At 35.2% G+C, this 22,269-nt stretch overlaps 1 protein-coding gene across 1 annotated transcript; it reads left to right on the forward strand.

The window, feature by feature from the left end:
• The first annotated feature begins 140 nt into the window (after positions 1 to 140).
• On the forward strand, positions 141 to 19,247 carry LOC106133406 (sodium-dependent neutral amino acid transporter B(0)AT3). The gene is made up of 6 exons (XM_013333116.2): positions 141 to 985; positions 11,469 to 12,140; positions 12,468 to 12,669; positions 13,877 to 14,036; positions 16,993 to 17,256; positions 18,916 to 19,247. Exons 1-6 carry the CDS (start codon positions 296 to 298, stop codon positions 19,100 to 19,102), a joined length of 2,175 nt encoding a protein of 724 aa, XP_013188570.1. The 5' UTR covers positions 141 to 295; the 3' UTR covers positions 19,103 to 19,247.
• The last annotated feature ends 3,022 nt before the right edge of the window (positions 19,248 to 22,269 follow it).

The raw sequence follows: 22,269 nt of genomic DNA on the forward strand, positions 1-22,269 counted from the left end.
TTAAATAAAGAACACCCATTTTCTATCATCAGATAAAATCCTAGTGATGTGAAAAAAAAACGATAAACCTGTTAAACTAAAATGAAAATGTTCAGTCACGAATCAATACACATGCCATTAACAGGTTCCGACATAATAAATGTGATCATAACTTTCTCTGGTTATTTACTGCTTTCCATTATGTGCCATGATAGTGAAAAAGAGTCGTTTTAAGCGACGTTGATTCATTATGAAATAAAATGACAATAAAATTGAACGACAATAATTAAAGTAGATTAATTTAGAACATTATACAATGGCGAACACAGCACATTTGATGAGGCGACAGAGTTCGCGGGACCTCTATGCCCAGAGGTCCATGGACCGTATGGAGATGAAGGAGTTGCGTGGGCGATTGGTCACTATGGAAAATGGCCATCCCTCGCACCGTGCCCATGTCATGTACGGTGCTACAAACGAGGCATTCGAAGATACAAGCCCTAACAGGCGCTCCTCTGAAACACCTACAAGTAAGGCGAGTTCTATTGAAGAACGTGGGGCGATGAAGCCTGAAGGGGGGGAAGGCGAGAGAGAATCTTGGGATAGTAAGCTGACGTTTCTTTTGGCGACGGTGGGCTACGCTGTCGGGTTGGGCAATGTGTGGAGATTTCCATATTTAGCGCAGAAGAATGGAGGTGGAGCGTTTCTGATACCTTACTTCGTAATGTTGGCTATTGAGGGGATTCCGATATTTTATTTGGAACTGGCGATTGGTCAGCGGCTGAGGAAGGGTGCGATAGGAGTATGGCACCAGGTATCGCCATACTTGGGAGGGATAGGGATCAGCTCAGCGGTGGTGTCGTTCAACGTAGCATTGTACTACAACTCGATAATCGCGTGGTGCCTGTTTTACTTCGCGCAGAGTTTCCAAGCGGAGCTGCCGTGGGCTGAGTGCCCGAAGAAATACTTCGCCAATGGATCTTATACCACGGAACCAGAGTGTTTGGTAAGTAATCTGTCATGATTTTCTTTATTATATGGAATCCTTAGGTATTATATGGAATCCTTAGGTAATAATAAGCTTCTGTCATTATCTATGGCGGAGGATGTCATCATCAGCGGTATTTTTACAGAAAAATGGAAAGAAACCGATCAAGGGTTGAAAATAGAGAACACAGTAGAAGTCTTGATGCCGTCAAGATCAGAAAATTATACGAGGGGTTCGTAGTATCGAAGTCCTTAAGACTTACCACTTAGGGTCGGTTAATCAGACGACCTGACCCATACAGGATCGATCATGGTTACACATCCAGTAGCCTGAATGTGTAGGTTTCCTCACGATGTTTTCTCTCATTGCAATAGCATCGGTTAGTATTCAATCTAATGTACATAACTTCGAAAATAGTCGTTGGTAAATGGCCGAGGTGGTGGCCGAACATTTGATGCTACTCCTCTGCCGATAACAACATTTATTTTCAATTACTTTCGTTTAAGAGAAAAATGCTATGCCTTTAAAGCCATATCGTCAAGATATCATATCATCAGTTACATAATACCCTACACTATTACATATCTACCGGGAGCGATTGTGTCATAATATCCCCGCCTGAAATCAAGGATATTATTGAACTATCTTATGCCTATGACAATAAGTTACAATTTCGACTAGCATACTTTGTAAAGCCTTGTTTTGGGGACGTTAGACCGAGATATTGAATAGCCTTTGTAACCAACCTCACTGCCTTATATTTTCAGGCTATACGTAGGTATACTCAGGCAGATAAAACGAGTAGTGTGGAGAACGGAAAAGGACATATGGCAGTTTTCCCGCAAGTGATGCCGCGGATGAACTTTCAATTCTTATCGACTCACGATTAAAATTTGTAGAGTCGTCTTTTAAATTGATAAAGAAATTACATAATTAGTGCTGTCAGTGCATGGCATTTCAAAAGAAACGATGAACGTTAAATTCTTATCTGAAATCGTCAGATTTAGCCGAATTGGGAAATCAAAGGACTTTTTTCAATCTTTATGTACTTAGAGGCTTTTCTGGGTCTTATTATTGCAGTAATTACGTCCATTTTCAAAATTGTTTCGGTTACAAAAAAAAAAATTACAATAAGTATGTATGTAATTTTTTTGTTCCATTATGGTATAGAACAAAGATCATTCTCGGCATTTTCGGTATCGACCTTACAAACCTACTCGTTAAAAATAATGAGTGTTCGAAGAGTCAATCGAGGCTCAACAGATTGGGCGCTTTGCTTCGAATTCGTAAGATCATACAAACATAAAATCACGCCTCATTCCCGAAAAGGTAGGCAGAAACTACTTACATCTTTTCACTTGCCGCGCTAATCCCTGGATACTTCTTTCGCTTCATCCACATTCGCATAACTCTGCATGCGAGGACGTCCTTTATTAGATAAAGGAGTAAGCAAAAGAAAGATCTAGTAAAATATCTTAGCTTTCTCTTTGAAACTTATTTAATTAATCTTAAAAACATTTCCATTTCTGGAGCTTGAAACTTGGTAATTAAGTACTTAAACATTGAATATGACAGCGGATTTTCTTTTCGCGATGGTAGTAATTTTCAATCCTAAGTTTATATTCCCTTGATTGACTTTTTTTCACATTACGGCACATTTTTATTTGCTATCAGAATATGTACCAACATTAATGTATTATAGATTTTAATAAAATCTGTCCGTACTGTATTTGTGTGTATGTATCACAGAACACAGCAATGTATGTACTATAATGTAATTTGGCACAAAGATTAACCAACTAAACTGAATACCTATAGACTTTATTACTAAAGTAGGTATTTTTACTGAAGCGTAGGTACCCCCCACAAAAGTAAAGTGGTTATTCCTCAAAGCGTGGAAATATACCTAGAGCTTTCTTTATCTAACACACTTTACATTGAAAATATACTCTTGAAAATCCCAACCAATAATAAGAACATGCGAAAGTAAGTTTATTTGTTTCTTGGTTCCTCACGCTTTATTTCCCGGTAAAATCTATTTTCCCGTGTGATTTGCGGAAAACCTGTATTTTATTGTAGGTGGCGCTAAATTCGTCGCTTTTTAGTTGCCGCTGAATTAGTCGCTTTTTGTAGGCGAAGTTAAAAGCTAGTCCTACTATACTATTATAAAGGCGAAAGTTTGTATGGATGTTTGTTACTCTTTCACGCAAAAACTACTGAACCGATTACCATGAAATTTGGTATGTAGGTAGCTGAGGACCCAGAATAACACATAGGCTACTTTTTATCCCAGAGTTCCCGCGGGATTGATAGGGTTTCCATGCGGACGAAGTCGCGGGCGGCCTCTAGTCTGTTATAAAAAGGGTCCAGTCTTCAAGGGCTGTTATCGCAAGTGATTTATATCCGAAACTTTACCGGCTTATATTAAATTCTCAAGTGGAATTAACATCGGAAATACATTGGAATTTGCATTTTTAGCTTTTTCTTACTTTACTTTTGTAAGTGAGTTTCAGTTATTTAAAAACATACCAGTCAGATCAAGGGACGGAATGACTCCCGTCTGACCTTTGGGATCACAGTTGTTAAGATAAAAGTTTTTCCTTAGTCGCTGTTACTTAGGCAGGAAAAAACCAAGTGGTCCCATTACAAAGTATCAGGTAAAGAATGAAAAAAGATTTTTTTCTTAGTTAACAATAACTAGAGGTCGCTCGCGTAAAACGAAATATATACCGTAACCCTAATTACCGCGGGAATTTTGGGAAGACATCGCTTAATGCACCCTTTGACCACAGAAAGTACACGCCCATTTTAAGTCTCTACGATCAGCGGTTTGGGCTATGACTTGATTTGTTAGTCAGTCTTTGACTTTTTCACATCTATACCAATATTATAAAGCTGAAGAGTTTGTTTTTTTGAACGCGCTAATCTCAGGAACTACTAGTTCGAATTGAAAAATTCTTTTTGCGTTGAATAGACCTTTTATCGGCGATGGCTTTAGGTTATATATATATATATATATATATATATATATATATATATATATATATATATATATATATATATATATAATACATCACGCTGCAACTATATACATATATACATAACTATATGCATGATAAACCTACTTATACAAACACAACCACGCAATGTTTTAACAACCTCTTTTACGCACTTGGGGTTAATATTCCATTAAATTAAGTGGTTTTGAACTGAAAAGTTTATTTTAAACTTTGACTACACAATTTTAAGTTTCGTGTAAAGCTGAAAGTTTGCGTTGAGCTTAGTCTGAAAGCTTTTACAAATAAATAGACGTTCCGTTAATCAGAGTGGTTTCGCCTTGAGTAAAGATTTTTTTTTAAATTAAATTTATGGTTTCTTAATATTAATTCTAATAATATCACTGGAGAGGTGCGCCTATGACAGCGATCCTGCATTGGGTAGGTCAGGTTTTTACACGAAGCGACTTCCGTCTGACCTCCATGACCTTTGCAGGGGAACCTAACCCATATTGCATCTTGTGCCAGTTACATACATATATCACGTCTATATCCATTGCGAGGTAGATAGAGCCAAAAGTCTTAAAGAGGCCATGAATGATAGAATTGAGATTCAAATAGTGACACGTTTCTAGCCCATCGCCTAAAAGAAGAATCCTAAGTTTATAAGCCTATCCCTTAGTCGCCTTTAACGACATCCATGGGAACGAGATGGAGTGGTCCTATTCTTTTTTTATTGGTGCCAGGAACCACACGGCACCTCTGCATGTTACCTTACGGTTTTCCTTGCCGTAAGCAATCAAACTGATGAACATAAGTCAGAAATAGCCATTGGTACGCGGTAGGATTCAAACTTGTGTCAGCATAAGTACCTATTAGTTTTACATTCATTCATGTTTTTTAATGTAGACATTGTGCATTCGTCCACTATTTAGATTTAAGAGATCTATATTTGTAAATTGACGCCCTATGAAAATGATGCAGTGTAGTTTGTTCCGCCGCTTCTTCTACACATGCGCTTTGGAAGCGGTAGTAGTTATAATTAGATTTAAGTTATTTGACGTCAATAAGTGATACCTTGTATCCAATTTTATAAATAAATCTATTCTATTCTATGTATGTATGTATGTTTATTCAGGCACACACTGACACCCTGAGTCTAGATAAGTTCGCTAGTATTTACTAATTAATTTTGTCTGAAAGGATACGTCAGTCTTATGCAACATGTTTAGTTACGGACATGATTCATAATGTTGCTTCATCAGTGCATAACTAATTAAATTCTAGAATAAAGTTGTTGCGCGTTCCAACAAATTTATTAACTAGCTAATATATAACTAACTATATAATATGGAACCTTAATTCCCTGGCAAAAAACATATTTTCTTCATATTTGATATGTCAATTTACGAATATCTTCGGCTCATAAGCTTTTAATACATAAATAACGTCTCATTCCCGAAGGGGAAGAGAGAGACTACATTTTTCCTCTTGTCATGATCCCTGCATACAGCGTTATGCAAGCTCGTCGGTTTCGGGTACTCTTGACCTGACCTGGTCATCATTGTCAGAACGTCGGATTTGATAACGGTAAGCGGATTATGGTTATGAAAATTCGCCAAACTATAAAATATATATATTTTTTTATTTTTTATCGCGATAGTAACCCCAGCTGAATTACTTCAAGCTATGACCAAAGTCAAATGTGACCATTCAAAATCGTGTATACAAAGAGCATCAAAATAATTTGCGATCTGCGTACATAAAAATAGAAATAAAAAACATTCTGCGACTTTTGTTTCCAATACCAAGTCTGAAAGAAACTAAAATTACAAGCTTACTTTTCTTCTGAATCTAATAAATAAAAATCATTACGTTCACATAGCTCCGACCCAAATTAAACTCCATTATAATAATGGACTATGAGACTGAAACATTTCAGGACAAAGGTTTTATGTCAGAGGCCAAATGTTCGTTTCAAATGAGCTTACCGACAATATGAAAAACAAAAACCTATTATAGTTAAGGCTATTTATAAACCAAGTTACAAATAAGGGATAGGTTTATTAACTTGGAATTCTTTATTCGGGCGGTGGGCTAGCAACTTGTCATTATTTAATTTTTTTTTTTTTTTACGGGACAAATTACACAGATTGAGTTAGCCTCGAAGTAATACTAACTCAACGATACTATATTTTATATTAAATACTTATATAGATAAACATCCAAGACCCAGGCCAATCAGAAAAAGTTCTTTTCTCATCATGCCCTGGCCGGGATTCGAACCCGGGACCTCCGGTGTCACAGACAAGCGTACAACCGCTGCGCCACAGAGGCCGTCAAATTTTAATTCTACCATTAAGCTAAACAGATGAACGTGGTCTATAAGTATTTTCAAGACTGTTGGCTCTGTCTATCCTTCAAGGGATATAGACATGACTATATTTATGTCAGTTACATATCTAAGGGACAAATAACACAGATAGAGTTAGCTCAAAAGTAAGTTCGAGAGTTGTGTTATGGGATAAGTGATATTTTTTGTAATAAATACGAGTACACTTACTTTTACAGTTAAATATCCACGAGTCAGGCCTAAAAGAAAAATATTCTTATTATGGCCTGAGGTCAAAGCGTGTGTGGGTAGTTTTTATCCACGTCGTGAAGAAACATTGATATAATTTATTGCATTGACATCGACTAAATAACGGTCAATAACAACAATTTGTGAAGCCCATCGCACAAGAAAACCGTTTATCAAAATCAGAATAAAATTTGAAAAATAAATTGCATGCTATTCGAACTTAGACCACAAAAGACTAAATCTAGACCACTACACCATAGGCATTCAACATAGAGGATTCAATCTAGTGCAGTGACCTTTACTCCCACTGAAAGCGGAGGGGTCACCCGCTTGTCACATAATAAAACAGTACCTATGTATGAAACTGTGACGCCTACGCCGCTACGCTTCGTAGCTCGTAGACGCCTACGCCGTAGACGTGATTAACGTTCCTTGAAGCTCGTAGACAGGGCCTGTTGATATTTTGTTTTTGTTTTATGAGTAACTAGAATCCGCCCGCGACTTCATCCGTGTGGAAACTTATTATAATGTAACAATCAATCCCGCTGGAACTCAGGGATAAAAAGTAGCCTGTGTGTTATTATGGGTTTTCAGCTACCTACATATCATATTTCATCGTTATCGTTTTACATACATACTCATAAACTTTCACATTTATAAAATTAGTAGGATATTTCTGCTCGCTTTTGTGCAATTTATAGTTTTTGTAAAACGTAACGTTATAGGTACGTGTGACAAAAAAAAAATAGCATTAAAAAAAATTTATTTCACTCTGTTATTTTGTAAATCTAATATTTTGCGAACGAAAAACGTTTACTACTGGCATAGAAGCCGTTTTTTCTACTCAGTGTTGAAAGAACATTTCTTTTCCTAATAAAAAGTCCTTGAAATCAGTGACTTTTCGCTTCCTACCCTCTTTCGGTAATTCTGGCGTGTTTGTTCAGGACGGCCGGTGTGTTTAGGCTTGTTAACTTTGAGCAATATTGTAATCCGAGAGGGTTCTTGACACGTTCACTTCTAATTGATTTATAACTCTAAGCTGTCAGGCGTTATGCTCCACGAACGTTTTTCATGTTTTTCCCGGAACTCAATATATGTATCTGATTAAGTACATAATTTTCAAATTTTCGTTTACTTTCCTATGTAATTTCCATTTTTTACATAATATTATATATTATTTTTTTTTTTGGTGTATTATCTCACTTTGATAATGTATATTCCATGATAATGATAAAGAGTTAAATTAAACAGAATCCTAAGGCTAAAAATAAACTCTTTTTCAAGAACTCCTTGGAAAAGTTTGGACACACACTTATTGGAAAGTGCCAAGTTTTATGACGAAAATAACTTGAAGGCGAAAGCTCTCAAGGGCAGAGTGATTTGAGTGACAAAAATGTCCAGTGAATTTCTAAGCAAAACTAACCTCTGTTATGTCCGGAAAAAATTGTATTCTTTATTTAAAAAAATGATTTCTTTCTTAAATTTTAAACTATTGCGTTGCATTATCTATACTAATATTATAAAGCTGAAGAGTTTGTTTTGTTTGTTTGTTTGTTTGTTTGTTTGTTTGTTTAAACGCGCTAATCTCAGAAACTACTGAACCGATTTGAATAATTCTTTCACTGTTAGATAGTCTATTTATCGAGGAAGGCTATAGGCTATATTTTATCCCGGATTTCCTACGGGAAACGTCAACAATGCAGGTAAAAGTTGAATGAGTCGGCCATCTGCGAGCTTTCCACGCGAACGCTGTGCAAACCAACAAAGATATAGTAAAACAATGTACTAAAGATGTGAAGTACTCATTTTTTGCCACAAAAAAGTCCGCGAGAGCATATATCTATCTCTTAAGGTTTACTTACAATAACCACTTTTATGTTCATTTTTTAAGATTATTTTTTCATTATAAACATAAGGTATTTTGAAACCAATTTTCTTTAATTCAGTATTAATCCTTATCCAAATAAATATGTTTATTACTTTCGGCTTTTCATGTAGACTAAAATTGCCATTTACAGTATATAAATCAGACGAATAGGTTTTGAGATATAGTCGTTATAAGCAATTTGCAGCGAAACATTTAATACGGCGAACCAGCGTTCTTTCTAATACGCGTGACCGCCTGACCGCCCTTTGTTGATGAGATTGTTGTTGATTATGAGTATTTAATTGTAAACATAACTGTATTTGATATCACTTAATTTCAATGAACATCTTAGAAGATATTACTATTTTAAAGTAAAGTATCAGCCTGTAAGATCCCACTACTGGGCAAAGGCCTCTCATCATACTATACGGTCTCCGTTCCGTCGCGGGTAATGATGTGGGCCAAGTCGTCGCCAAGTCGCATAACAATTAGCAGCTAGAATTGATAAAGCCGAGGAGGATGTTTGCAAAAATAAATATGATGCCCAAAATAACTATCTCACGCGGACGAAGTCGCGGGCACAGCTATACTTACTATTTATATAAACGAATCGTCTGAGATAAAATAGAGTCACGTTACGTGCGCGTTTAATATCTGCAGTATTTATAAATAGTGAATTAATTTCTTAACTTAAAGTATCTGATATAAATTATGGTTAATTGCAAAAGCCTTACTCTTTCTCAAAAAAGTCTTCATAGTATAAGTTGATATAAAAGAGATATTCGACATGACTAGTAATCGGTCACCGTAATTTAATGAACAAGAAAAAAAAACTTAGTGTTTAACGGGAATAATTACTAAGACGACAACGAAACCTTAGTTATCAAAATTGGTAATGATAAAAAAATTAAACCAAAAAATCGATCGATTTCCCAAGTCTATCATTGATGTAGTTCATATAAATAGATTAGTAAATATGGTCGCGGCGACTTGGGCACGTTTAAAGGAAAACCAGTCTCTGTACCATGGTACACGTGACGCCATTTTGCGCGCTAAAAACTATCGCTGTCCCGTTTCACGTCATAATAAAAAGCGAAACAGCAGTAGCTTTTTCAGCGATAAAACAGCGTGGCGCGTGTCATGTTACAGGGGCAGAAAAACGTCGTTTTGGTTCATCTGATTTATTGCGTTGCCTCTGTCAAAACCATACAATATCGCTCATCAGAGATAATGAAAACATAGGTCGGGACTGCTTAAACCACCCTTATTAAGCCTCTCCCAGCACGAGGTATCCATTACGCAACCAAAGCCGCCATAAAAAAGATCCTATCAATTTACTCGGTCGGAAAATGTTGTAAATTACATTGTTCCAACCATCGCCCTTATTTATACAAGTCTCTTCAGTTTAATTGTGGTGACATCTGGTTTTGTGCGCAAATATTGTGATAAAAATGCGATTCTGGAAATGCTTTATTTGATTTTTGAAACTTTTTGTTTGTGAGAAAGAAATAAAAACAGATTATTTCAAGAGTTCATTCTTTCTGAGTGACGATGCTAATGAAATGGTTTATGGACTAACAATCTGTTACTAACTTGGCCTCTCACTTCTATCATCAAGTCTTGTGATTTTACTCGGGGTAGGTATCTTTCTCGTAAGGAATTAACGTGAACTTGTAATATATTTTCATAACAAACAGCATGAAAATGGATGGAAACAATTTAATTAACCAACTAAATAGAATCCAGATTATATTTATCTATATATTAACATGATATATGTGGGAAGGTCAAGAGTACCTGAAACCTTGCATGAAAAGAGTTATTAATGTGGATGAAGCGAAAGAAGTATGCAGAGATCGTGGCAAGTGAAAAGATGTAGTCTCTGCTTGCCACTCCGGGAAAAAGGCGTGATTTTATGTATGTATGTAGGAAAAAATAAATATCTCAAAATTCTTACAAGCACTGGAAGTATCAGAATATTCAAACTAGAATTAGGTATGTTACTTGGAAAAGTACTATTGTCGCAGTGGATATTCATACTTAGGCAAATTTGCTTGTAAGTACAATTTAGCATACCACCCCACATTCAACTACAAAAAGATAAACGTGGTTTCTGTATTTAACAACCTGAAATCTTTCTACGTCATAACAGATACAAGCTCCGCAATGGATATATTCGCCACGCGCACATCAAATCTTAATAACCTACACAATTTATTATAAATAGGATTCATTTTAAACACGACCAAAATTGTAATTACATGCTTAATACAAAGGACACAATTGTTAAAATAAAAATAAAGCATCTTTGTTGTTGACACACTTTCCTCACACGCTATGATGGAAAGCACCACACATTTTCGCGCAAATAATAAAGGTAGTTTTTGCGTACTCTGTGGCACAGCTATAAATATTCTAGCACGACGCATTTTTATCGCACATCATTTGTGGAAAAGCAGTCTAATTTCTAAAAATCTGTGAAAATATTAATAAGTTGTCTCCTTATTAGAAAATTTTATTACCTTTTTTATTTGGGGCATAAAAGTCCACAAGATAATAATTTTCCAAATTTGGACATATCACCTGATAAAGAATTTTTTAGTTATGAAGTGAAATAAAATATTTCAATAGGTTAAGAGTTCTACACTTTAATCAATATTGTTAATGTAAATGTTACCAGAACACACATTAATATTGCTTTTATAAACTGAGTTTAAATTTAACAAATAAAATTTTGTTTATGATAATTAACTTGTATGTACCGACCATGTCGTACCTATATCATCTGTCTGTTTAGGAGTCTATCCCAACTGAGTAGATAGAATATCTGCCTAACTAAACAATGTTAACCATAAATTAATTGGATTGTGTCTTTTTGAGGCGCAAGTCAGCATGATAAAAGATCCAAAAACAGAGGCAGACTGCAGGAAAAAGATTTGGCAACCTTTATATGTGTATGTTCGTCGTTTAGACGCTTCTAACTACTTACACAGGAAGTGATTAGCAAGATAGGCACCTATAAATTTGTGATTAATATTTTATTTCACCTTGTTTCAGGTCAGCAGCCCGACCCAATACTTCTGGTACAGAACCACGCTCCAAATCTCCGATGACATAAACTACCCTCAAAACTTCAATTACAAGATCGCCCTGGCCCTCGTCATTGCCTGGATCCTCGTCTACATGTGCATGATCAAAGGCATCGCTTCCTCAGGAAAGGTGGTCTACGTCACAGCCACCTTCCCCTACATTGTTCTAGTTATTTTCTTCTTCAGGGGCATCACATTAAAGGGAATGAGCGACGGCCTCATCCATCTCTTCACTCCGAAATGGCACACGATTTTAGACCCTGTGGTCTGGCTCGAAGCGGGCACCCAAATATTCTTTTCGCTTGGCTTGGCTTTCGGCGGCCTAATTGCCTTCTCGTCATACAACCCAGTCGATAACAACTGCTACAGAGACGCGATTATGGTCTCTATGACAAACTGCCTAACGTCGATGTTTGCTGGCATTGTTGTGTTTTCGATTATAGGCTTCAAAGCCACAATGGTGTATGAAAAATGTTTGGAAGATCGGAATGCGACGTTATTGGATGTTTTTGGTCCGTCGTATAAGTCCATGGTTTTTCCGGAGGCGGGACAGATGGTGGCGGTGGATAGGAATGGTAATTTCACCAACTTGATCATGCCTCACCTGCCGGAATGTGATCTTCAAAAGGAGTTGGATAACGTGAGTAAAGTTATTTATTTAAACTCTATTGGGAAAATATTACGTTGATAAAATGGGGCGGATGCATTATCTAACAGATGTTTCGTTTATGAAATAATATCCACTTTAGACGAAAATTATATGTTTTTCTTAAAAGAGAGCTTATTTTGTGAAGTAGATGAATTGGAATTCTGAAGTTTCAATCCAATAAAATACCACGGAGCAAATTCTTTACAGAATCTAAAGAGTTTTCCTAATTCAACAACCTACATCAAATTAATCTTTATAAAAATCTTAAACCTGATAATAAATGAATTTGATGTTACAAGATGTTCACTTTTATTCCAGACCGCGTCTGGCACAGGCCTGGCCTTCATAATATTCACGGAAGCCATCAACCAATTCCCCGGGGCGCAGTTCTGGTCGGTTCTCTTCTTCCTTATGCTGTTCACCCTGGGGATAGACTCGCAGTTCGGGACCCTGGAAGGAGTGGTCACCTCCATCGTGGATATGAAGCTGTTCCCGAATTTGAGGAAGGAGTACCTCACAGGTGAGTGTGCTCAATGTTAAATCTGTTCTTCCTTTCTCGTTGGGTGGTGGGCGAGTGGTGATGGTATGTGTCAGAACCTACCCCGTTCATGTACCAAGCACTTTTTTCTGGGTTACGTAAATTAGATTGCTAACCAATGTTGTTATGGTCAAATGGCAAACATCGTGAGGTAACTGCACATTCTAGTAACTTGAATGTGTCTATAAGTAGTCGACTTAGAGCTAATATTGATTAGGTTCTCCTACACGGTTGTGGAAGTCACATAGGAGTCGTTTCGTATAAAAACCTAACGTATACATTTGACTTCAGAATCGTGTTCATATATGTATACCTTCTTACTACGTGCTTCTTCCATAGTAAGATAATGTTACCGGGACTATTATGTGCAATTTTACATTCTTAGATAAGCAAGTTAAGTTTTTATAAAGATAAACAAGTTTCAACGGAAGTTTCGCCAAATAATAATTAACAACTTGCTTTGTCAATTATTTAGTCAAGTAGACTACCCTGCGCTGCTCCCGCCACAAAGGTTATTAATGCTACGGGATTTCCTCGCTCTATTCGCTCAATTGAGTTGTCCAATCCGGGAGATTACTTCATCTCAGGGGCGTACCGAAAATTCGGTGGATTAGTAGAGTAGAAAAGACAATTTCGGAGGATATAAATAAATTTAATAAAGATAAATCCAAATCAACAAAAGCTTTATAGGCTTAGGTACTTCTAAATTAATGAATGAATGATTTTTACCAAAAACCAGGCACGTAAAGGCACATGCTATTAGCATTAAGTCCACCTAATGTACTTTACATTGTAATTGTTACAATAAAGACTAAATGAAACATAAAACGAAAAAGTCATTATTCATTTTTATCTGATTTAGCCACTGAGTTATGGAAAGACAACATTTGTTCTGTGCAAGTACATAGTATAGCTAACACAGAATACACTCAACGGGTTTTTCATGAATATTCATAATTTGAATTAATATGTCGTATCTTACTATATTCCTCAAGTTAATCGAAGAGTAAGATATATTAGATAGACACCATGGCTTTATTAAAAAAACGTTGGCACTACAAAATTATATTTTCTCCCTTTATCTATCACTTCGACTTACCCCAAAGGAAGAGTAATACGGAAAATAATTAAATAAGGATGCAGAAGATTGTGAAAGATTTACCAACATTTTAATCTTCTCAATCCACAGGAGGGCTGTGCCTCGTCTGCTGTCTCCTGTCTATGGGTTTCGCCCACGGAGCCGGCAGCTACATATTCCTACTTTTCGACATGTACAGCGGTAACTTTCCACTGCTGATCATCGCTTTTTGCGAGTGCATCGGGATTGCGTACGTCTATGGTGTTAAAAGGTAAGTGATTACATTTTTCAATTTTCTGCATCACTGTTATTTATTTATTTATTTAAACTTTATTGCACAAAAAAACAAAAATGTACAAAAGGCGGACTTAATGCCGTTTGGCATTCTCTACCAGTCAACCAGCTGACCAAACAGAAAAAAACTTTTGGTTGGTGGTGCGATAAAGTGCACATGCATACTGACAAAATACATACATTACAATACTGTTATTCTATTCTTGTCAGTCAAATAATCGCTACCAGTCCAGGATGAAAGCTAATAAGCATAAATAACATAGTGCCTGCCAGCTGCTTCTCTTCTCGTGAACATTGTAAAAGTAAATCAAGGGAGAAGCTTATAAACTTGGGATTCCTCTTTTAGGCGATAAGCAACTTGACACTATTTGAATATCAATTCCATCATTAGGCCATATTTACAGCTAAATGGCATTTCAGTCTTTGCAAGACGGTCGGTCGGACGGACGGTCTACCCCGTAATGGATGAATACTTGATATCTGTTTGTATGTTAAAAATTACCCAATCAGCGATATAAGACGTGATATTTTAATCGTCACAGTGATCTTCGAGAGATCTCACCATACTTTGTTAGGTACTTCATAAAATTAAGCATCTATCTAGCGTTACCGTGGTCATCCTCTTAATAAAAGGAGAAAAAAATGCAAATAAATTCGACAAAATCACTTTGAGTTTCATTTTCAACATTAATGTTCGTTGGAGAATCAAGTTAATTGAGGGCTAAACTCCAATTTTACGCGGCTCTGATCGCGACTAAATTGTTTTGTCCAGTATTTTATCGAATCGTTTCCATATTGTACCTACACTTTTGTAGCTATTTATAAAGGCTTTACCCTTCCACCCCACTGCTCGGGAAAGAGGGTTCTTCACTTATCTGAATTCTATTGTCCTGTTATCTTGTATTTTAAAAGCGCAAGTTTCTGAAAATGAACGTCCGCCACGAAAAAAAGGTATTAGGAATCTGAACACCGAACTACTTGGGAGACTTTTGAGACACCGGACCAAATTTCAGAATTATCAAGTTTCCAAAAATCTTAAGAATGTTAAGGGCCTTGTGCACATTGGGCCAATGTGTAGAGGGCTATTTTGCGAAGCTTTTGTGACAAATCGTAGTTGAAAAAGGGTTTGCCGGCAACCTGAATGTTGTCAGTATTTTGAGCCGAAAAATAGACACAAGACTGTAGGCCATGTTTGATTGAGTGACATAATGGTGGTAGGTATTATATATATATGAGTACCTTTACAATTGATGTGAAATTTCCTCCGTTATATGGGATGGCCAGGAGGCCTATTCACAAACATTGATTAATACCCTTGTCTTATCTTCCATCTATATCTGAAGTTTACCGGAAAAAGAAAGAGAGGGTAGATATGACAAAACAATACCTAATGTATTTTCAACGTTAGTGAATATAGCCCCGAAAGTATAACCTATGCCGCGTAATAATTTTCCAAGCGCGCGTTATTAAATCCGCACTTCAGTCCACATAAAATTAATGAGACGTGCTAATTTTGTAAAACACTGGTAATTAATGTTACTGGTAAGTTTCGAGAACAATGGTTCCCTAAATGATGACAGAAGTTTCGCTAACGCCTTGAATACTGATCGCGGTCACGGGCCACGTCGCTCATTGAAATAGCAATAAATTTCTACACATATATACATGTTCTAAGAATAGGACCACTTTCGTTCCTATGGATGTCGTTATAGACGACTATGTGATAGGCTCATAAACTTGGGATTCTTCTTTTAGGCGATGTGCTAGCAACCTGTCACTATTTGAATCTCAATTTTATCGTTAAGCATAACAGCTGAACGTGGCCTATCAGCCTTTCAAGGCTGCTGGCTCTGTCTACTCTAGGGATGTAGACGTGTATACATAATATAAATGAATTAATTAATTTATATCTTTGTTCACTAATGCTTGCCCAATCGTCGTCAAAGACTATGTGATAATTAGTGTTTGTTGATATGTTCAGAATCTCAATATCCTGATTCAGTCGATGAGAACCAAAATCATTCAGATCCATCCAAATCCCAATCCCGTGAAGAGGAAGCCTAATACAACAGCGCCTACGTGATCCAATTCAAACCTCGCGCATTACACAACCAGATCAATAAGTTTGTATATCTTATTGAACATACGTATATAAAATAACTCCTCTCTCCTGGAGGGGTAGGCAGAGACTACATCTTTCCACTTGCCATATTTCTCTGCATACTTCTTCGGTTTCATCAACATACATAACTCTCTTCGTGCAAGCTCGGCGGTTTCGGGTACTCTTGACCTCACCTTTTGCCAGGGCGTCCTTAATTTGATCAAGATACGATCGTCTTACTAATGAACATAAAGACGTTAAATCGGTGCTTTGAGTAGGTAAATGAAAATAAGAACAAAGCAATAGAAATTACATATTCAGAAACTACCTTTGGAGTCTGTCTGCTCCACTCTACGCATAATATTTATTAACCTTTGTAGTTATTAACTTAAGTGCTTTTAATAATTTTGTTTATTGTTGCCAATATAAAATAAAATAATATTTCACATTTGTAAATATGCAGATAGCTAAAGTTACAATGAACTTGTCACTTACTACGTTCTCCTCAATAATAAAGTTTTGGCTGCATAATTTTAACATACATACACACATATAATCTCGTCTATATCCCTTGCAGAGTAAACCGAGCCAACATATTTAAAAAGACTGAAAGGCCACGTTCAGCTTTATGGCTTACTAATGATAGAATTGAGATTCAAATTGTGATAGAGTGCTGGCCTATCGCCTACAAGAATCCCAAGTTTTTGAGCCTTAATCTCCTTATACAACATCCCTGGTAAAGAGATGGAGTGGCCCTATTCTAGATCGCCGAGAACCACACAGTATTAAATTTTTGTAGACAGAAAGTTAACTTAAAATATCCTCTTTATAGGTTCGCAGACGACATAGAACTAATGACGGGCACTCGACCAGGCATATACTGGTTGATCTGCTGGAAGTACCTCTCCCCAATGGCGATGTTGGCCATCCTGATCTCATCCTTCGTGGAACTGGCCACCGATGGGTCAGGGTATGACGCTTGGATCCCATCAGAAGGGGACACGGTAAAGAAACCCTGGCCGATTTGGGCTGTGCTGCTGGTTGTGGTGTTGGTGCTTGCTTCTGTGCTGTGGATACCTGTATTGGCTATTTGCAGGTATGTTGTTTATTCTATAATAAGACTAGAGCTTTTTGAGTAATATACTCATAAGTTGTAACTATTGTTTCAAACGCGATTCCGACAATCGCGTTATGACGGAAGAAATTCATATTCAAACAACAGTGTTGTCTGGTTGCTTTAATGCATATATTGTCATAGGAATTAAAAATATTTTCAGATCTTGTTAAATCAAATGGAATGCATAAATACATAGACGTGGTTATATATATGTATGTACATTCAGTCAGAAAAGTATCGGGAATGGATTATTTATGTATGGTTCCAAATTCAAATTTTTGTTTTTTTTGTTGTTGTTAGATTGGCACAACTGTTTTCCATTTTGGCGCGGAGTTTGAGTTGCATCTGTTGTTTACATTAAATACAGTGCTATTTTTAGTTATATCATATCTAGTGTGTATTGCTAATTTCATAATGGATAAAAACATCGAACAAAGAGTTTGTCTTAAATTTTGCATTGCCAATGGAATATCGTGTTCGGAGTCACTGAAAATGTTACAGAAGGCTTACGGTGAATCGACTTTATCAAAAACTCGTGCTTATGAGTGGTACAAAGCGTTCAAAAGCGGTCGAGATGTGATGGAAGATTTGCCTCGCTCTGGTAGGCCATCAACGTCTGCAACTGAAGTTAACATCGCAAAAGTGAAGGAAATAGTGACTGAAAATCCTCATTCAACTTTGAGAGAGATAGCCACCGAACTTTCTGTATCTCACGAGTCGATCCGTACCATTTTAACTAATAATTTGGGTATGAAACATGTTGCCGCTCGGCTAGTCCCAAAAGACCTGAATTTTTTTCAAAAACTCAATCGCATGAGAGTCGCTGAGGACATGCTAGAACGAGTCAATTCCGACCCAACATTCATGAAACGCATTGTTACTGGTGACGAGACGTGGGTTTACGAGTTTGACATGCAAACTAGTCAACAAGCTTCGGAGTGGCGCCTTCCAACTGAACCGAAACCGAAAAAACCACGCCAAAGTCGTTCAAAAGTCAAAGTCATGTTGACTGTTTTCTTTGACTATCGCGGTGTTGTGCACTCGGAATTCTTGCCGGAAGGTCAAACGGTAAATAAGGAATATTATTTGAGTGTTATGCGGCGTTTAAGAGAGCAAATCCGACGAAAAAGGCCAGATTAGTGGAAAGACAATTCTTGGATTTTGCACCATGATAATGCACCTTCGCACAAGGCCATCATTGTGAACGAATTTTTAACCAAACACTCAACAAATACCATCGAGCAACCACCATATTCACCAGATATGGCTCCAGCCGACTTTTTTCTTTTTCCTAAACTCAAATTACCACTTCGTGGCACCCGTTTTCAATCGGTAGAAGACATAAAAGAGAATTCGCGGCGAGAACTGACCTCAATTCCGGAAACAGCGTTTAAAAAATGTTTTGATGATTGGATTATTCGTTGGCGTAAGTGTATCGTTGCTAAAGGAGCATATTTTGAAGGTGATAAAATAAATTTGGATGAATAACAAACAGTTTGTGTATTATTGATCTTTTCCTGCTACTTTCTTGACAGAGTAGTATATAAATACTAGCCTATGTTCTACAATTTCATGAGTTTATCATTTTTTTATGTATCGTTGGTACGAATTAGTAAATTAAATAATGGAATATTTCAGATATTTCGGCATCCCAATCATAGACGATGAGGAACGCGCCTGGTTCCCAGCTGAAGAGCTCCGGGACTTCCACGGCATCGAACCGAGGCCAGTCTCCGCTACAGAGACGTTGCTGTTCTGCACTAGACCTGATGGCAGTGAGCGATGCTGCTGGCCAGGCTGCTGCGAAACTGATGATGAAGAGTAAGGAAGATTTTATGGAAGAAAAATATATCAAGAACGAGGTAGAACGAAAGAAAATAATATCACAATGTAATATTGAAAGTTCGTGACAATAAGATAAAATCGTCTAGATACATTTTTGAATAGTGAAAATTACGAATGAAATTGTACTTTTCCAATAAAACCTAACTTGTTGTGCAATAAAATGTAATAAGGTTCCATTGGAAACATCTAGAAGAAAAATTTAGAAGGTTGTTGTAGGTATTTCAAATATGTTTGAGATATCCCTTTTTCACGTCGAAGTGATTGAAGTCGTTTAAGGTATCAAACCTTGACATTTTGGTCCAGTTTGACGGCTACAACAGCGGTAGTAATGCAAATTGAATTCCATAATATGAGGAATGAATTTCCTTAAATAACTGAATATGTGTTTTATACCTTTTTGATGTTAACTACATCATAAAAGAGGGTATATAAAAATGTTCATACTTCTATTCGATTTCCATGACTTCGTAAAAAATGGCACATATCTAAATGTACGTATCAAAGTACTTATTTTATTTGTAAAGCAAAAAAATCAGTAAAATCTTTCTCGGTATATTTAGATGAACGTATACATAAAACGAAAATTGTTATGATTAAATGTTTACAAATTTACTCACCACTATTGTGTTAAGAAATAAATTTTAAAAGGTAGTGGAACCTCTACATATCGAAAATACCCAAAAGGTTTCAATCAACATATCCCATAAATACATGTATACCTAAAATTATTTACGGTTTCATGCGCCCTAATTTATATTATATGCCCATAAGGCATCCTATAATAAATGCCAAACTATTTAATAGCTATGGTACTAAATTAGTATTGGCATGGAACTAGATAAAAATTATGGTAAAAAGAGAAGAAATTTTAGTTGATGTAAGAAGGTAAAATATCATTAGATAATGACGTGAAAGAAAAAAAATCATTTTTCAAAGGTATTCTAAAACTATAAATAAGGATAATAATTTTTGATATTTAGTTACATTGCAAAATGTAGTTTTATAAAAATATTATGCCAAAAATAAGTAAAAAAAACTGGCAGCTAATATTTCCAGTAGTTTATATTTTAATGCTGGCTAAAGAGAAATAAAAAAAATAATTTAGGGATGAAACCTTGACAATATCTGTGTATGTTATTTATATTACATACCAAAGACAATATTAAATAATATACAAATTAAAAATAACGACAATAACACTTTATAAGAATTTTCTGAAATTTATATTTGTTTAGAATTAATATATTTAGTTATACTATAAAATTTGTATTTAAAAATATTTATTCAACGAAAGACAATAAGTTATATTATTAGATCATTTTAGTATGAGGCGAGTAGTTCATACATATGTTTATAAATTTATCTTAGAGATGTTATGACAATATATTGTTATGTTTAATTCATTATTAAACACTATTATGGTCTGTTTGTTATTTTAAAATATATTTTATTTTATAGAAGTAGAAGTATATTTATCCTACTGTACAGATTTTATGATACTTATTATTAAAAATAAATAAATCCAGTACTTATTGTAATGTAGTTTGTAGGCTGTCCAATAACTTGTATTTAGATCGTGAAAAGAACGAACGCATACGACCGTTTAAAACGATAAGTACATTAATAAAATTCATATAAGATTCGATGTGATAATGATTGTTACATTTTTGACTAATATTGCTAGACGTATTTACTCACATTGTACTGTATATGTACATTTTATTGTTGTTTTATAGCTTCTATATCTACTTGTTATTATAGGCACTGATTACGTAGTAAATTAGGCTACATATATAAAATAAGAAAATATAAAAAAAATATATAAGCGAAATACCTACTGAAGGTGAAATCGTCCTCCTCCTAATGTCCATAAACTTATAGGAATATCATGTTATTGATATTTAATTTATTATTTTTATAATCTTAAATATATAATTTCTAAATGTGTTACATAATAAAAATGGGATCTACAGATGTGAAGATTATATTTCACATTTTAATTTATATGTACGTAACCCTGTTTATTATAATAATTTTATATTTATTACAAATCTCAGTTTTCTATTTGAAATATCTAGTTGGTTGTACGATTAAAGTCAATTACATCCACTAATTGTGTACGAAAATTAAAAATAGTTCTGCTTTCGTACTTAAGTATTGACTTAGAAATTTGTATATCTACTTATAATACATATAACAAAAACTATCTTATGCGAATCGCACAATTTATAATGTCATTTATTTTTGTTTTTTTTTTTATTTTGATGTAGGTAAATAGCGCAAATTGATGCAATATAATTTGTAAAAAATATTCATCATTAATGAAATATTCGGTAAATATATGATGTTTAATAATGGAAGGTTGTATGAGCCAGAAAAATAAAAGGACAATAGATTTTCTAACACACAATACCTGTTTATTTTTATTCATAGGTAAATAGGCATTTTAGGTTTGCGAACAAATAATACGGGCAATTGGGCATACTTATACCTAGTATTATAAAAGGCCATGGAAAAACTTAATAAATTGTAATAATGTAATCTACCTACGTGAATTTTGATTATGACTGAATTGGCTCATACATAACTTTGATATTTCACACGTAATTAAATATTTTATAACTCAAGATGAATGACTATGTATATTTATAAAATATTTAATTAGGTATATTAAATATTTTATTATGGTTGCGTCCAATATAAATAAGTACCTAACGCATAAAAAGGATAAAAATTGGAGGTCGTTACTGATTAAAATGATGAAAAAATTAAATATTATTATTATAAATATAATAATGATATTTAATTAAACATTGTATTTATTTCTTTTAATTTAATAATCTACTGATTGTCAGCAACATGTAAAACGATATTGTGGTCTGATTTTTACATTATTTGGATTTTTCAAAAAGCTTGCCTTATTATAAAAAAAATCATTGTGTTGTCTAATAAAACTATATCTTATCGTAAAATATAGTTCGTTAAGCTAGCAAAATAGAGAAATCATATGTTAATTTAGATAATCAAGGAGCTACATTTACTAAACAGGATGAATGTGTTTGAATATTTTCCAATTACAATAATTATTTTTCTAATAAAGAAATGCGACTACCAAACTAATACGTACAGTTTATATCATAAAGATAT

Source organism: Amyelois transitella, chromosome 11 (assembly GCF_032362555.1).
Source record: "Amyelois transitella isolate CPQ chromosome 11, ilAmyTran1.1, whole genome shotgun sequence".
Taxonomy (NCBI): Eukaryota; Metazoa; Arthropoda; class Insecta; order Lepidoptera; family Pyralidae; genus Amyelois; species Amyelois transitella.

Coding starts and splice junctions, on each gene's coding strand:
- LOC106133406 (XM_013333116.2), top strand. CDS start 296: ATGGCGAACACAGCACATTTGATGAGGCGACAGAGTTCGCGGGACCTC. Junction 12,670..13,876: donor GAGGAAGGAGTACCTCACAG/GTGAGTGTGCTC, acceptor CTCAATCCACAG/GAGGGCTGTGCCTCGTCTGC. Junction 14,037..16,992: donor TACGTCTATGGTGTTAAAAG/GTAAGTGATTAC, acceptor TCCTCTTTATAG/GTTCGCAGACGACATAGAAC.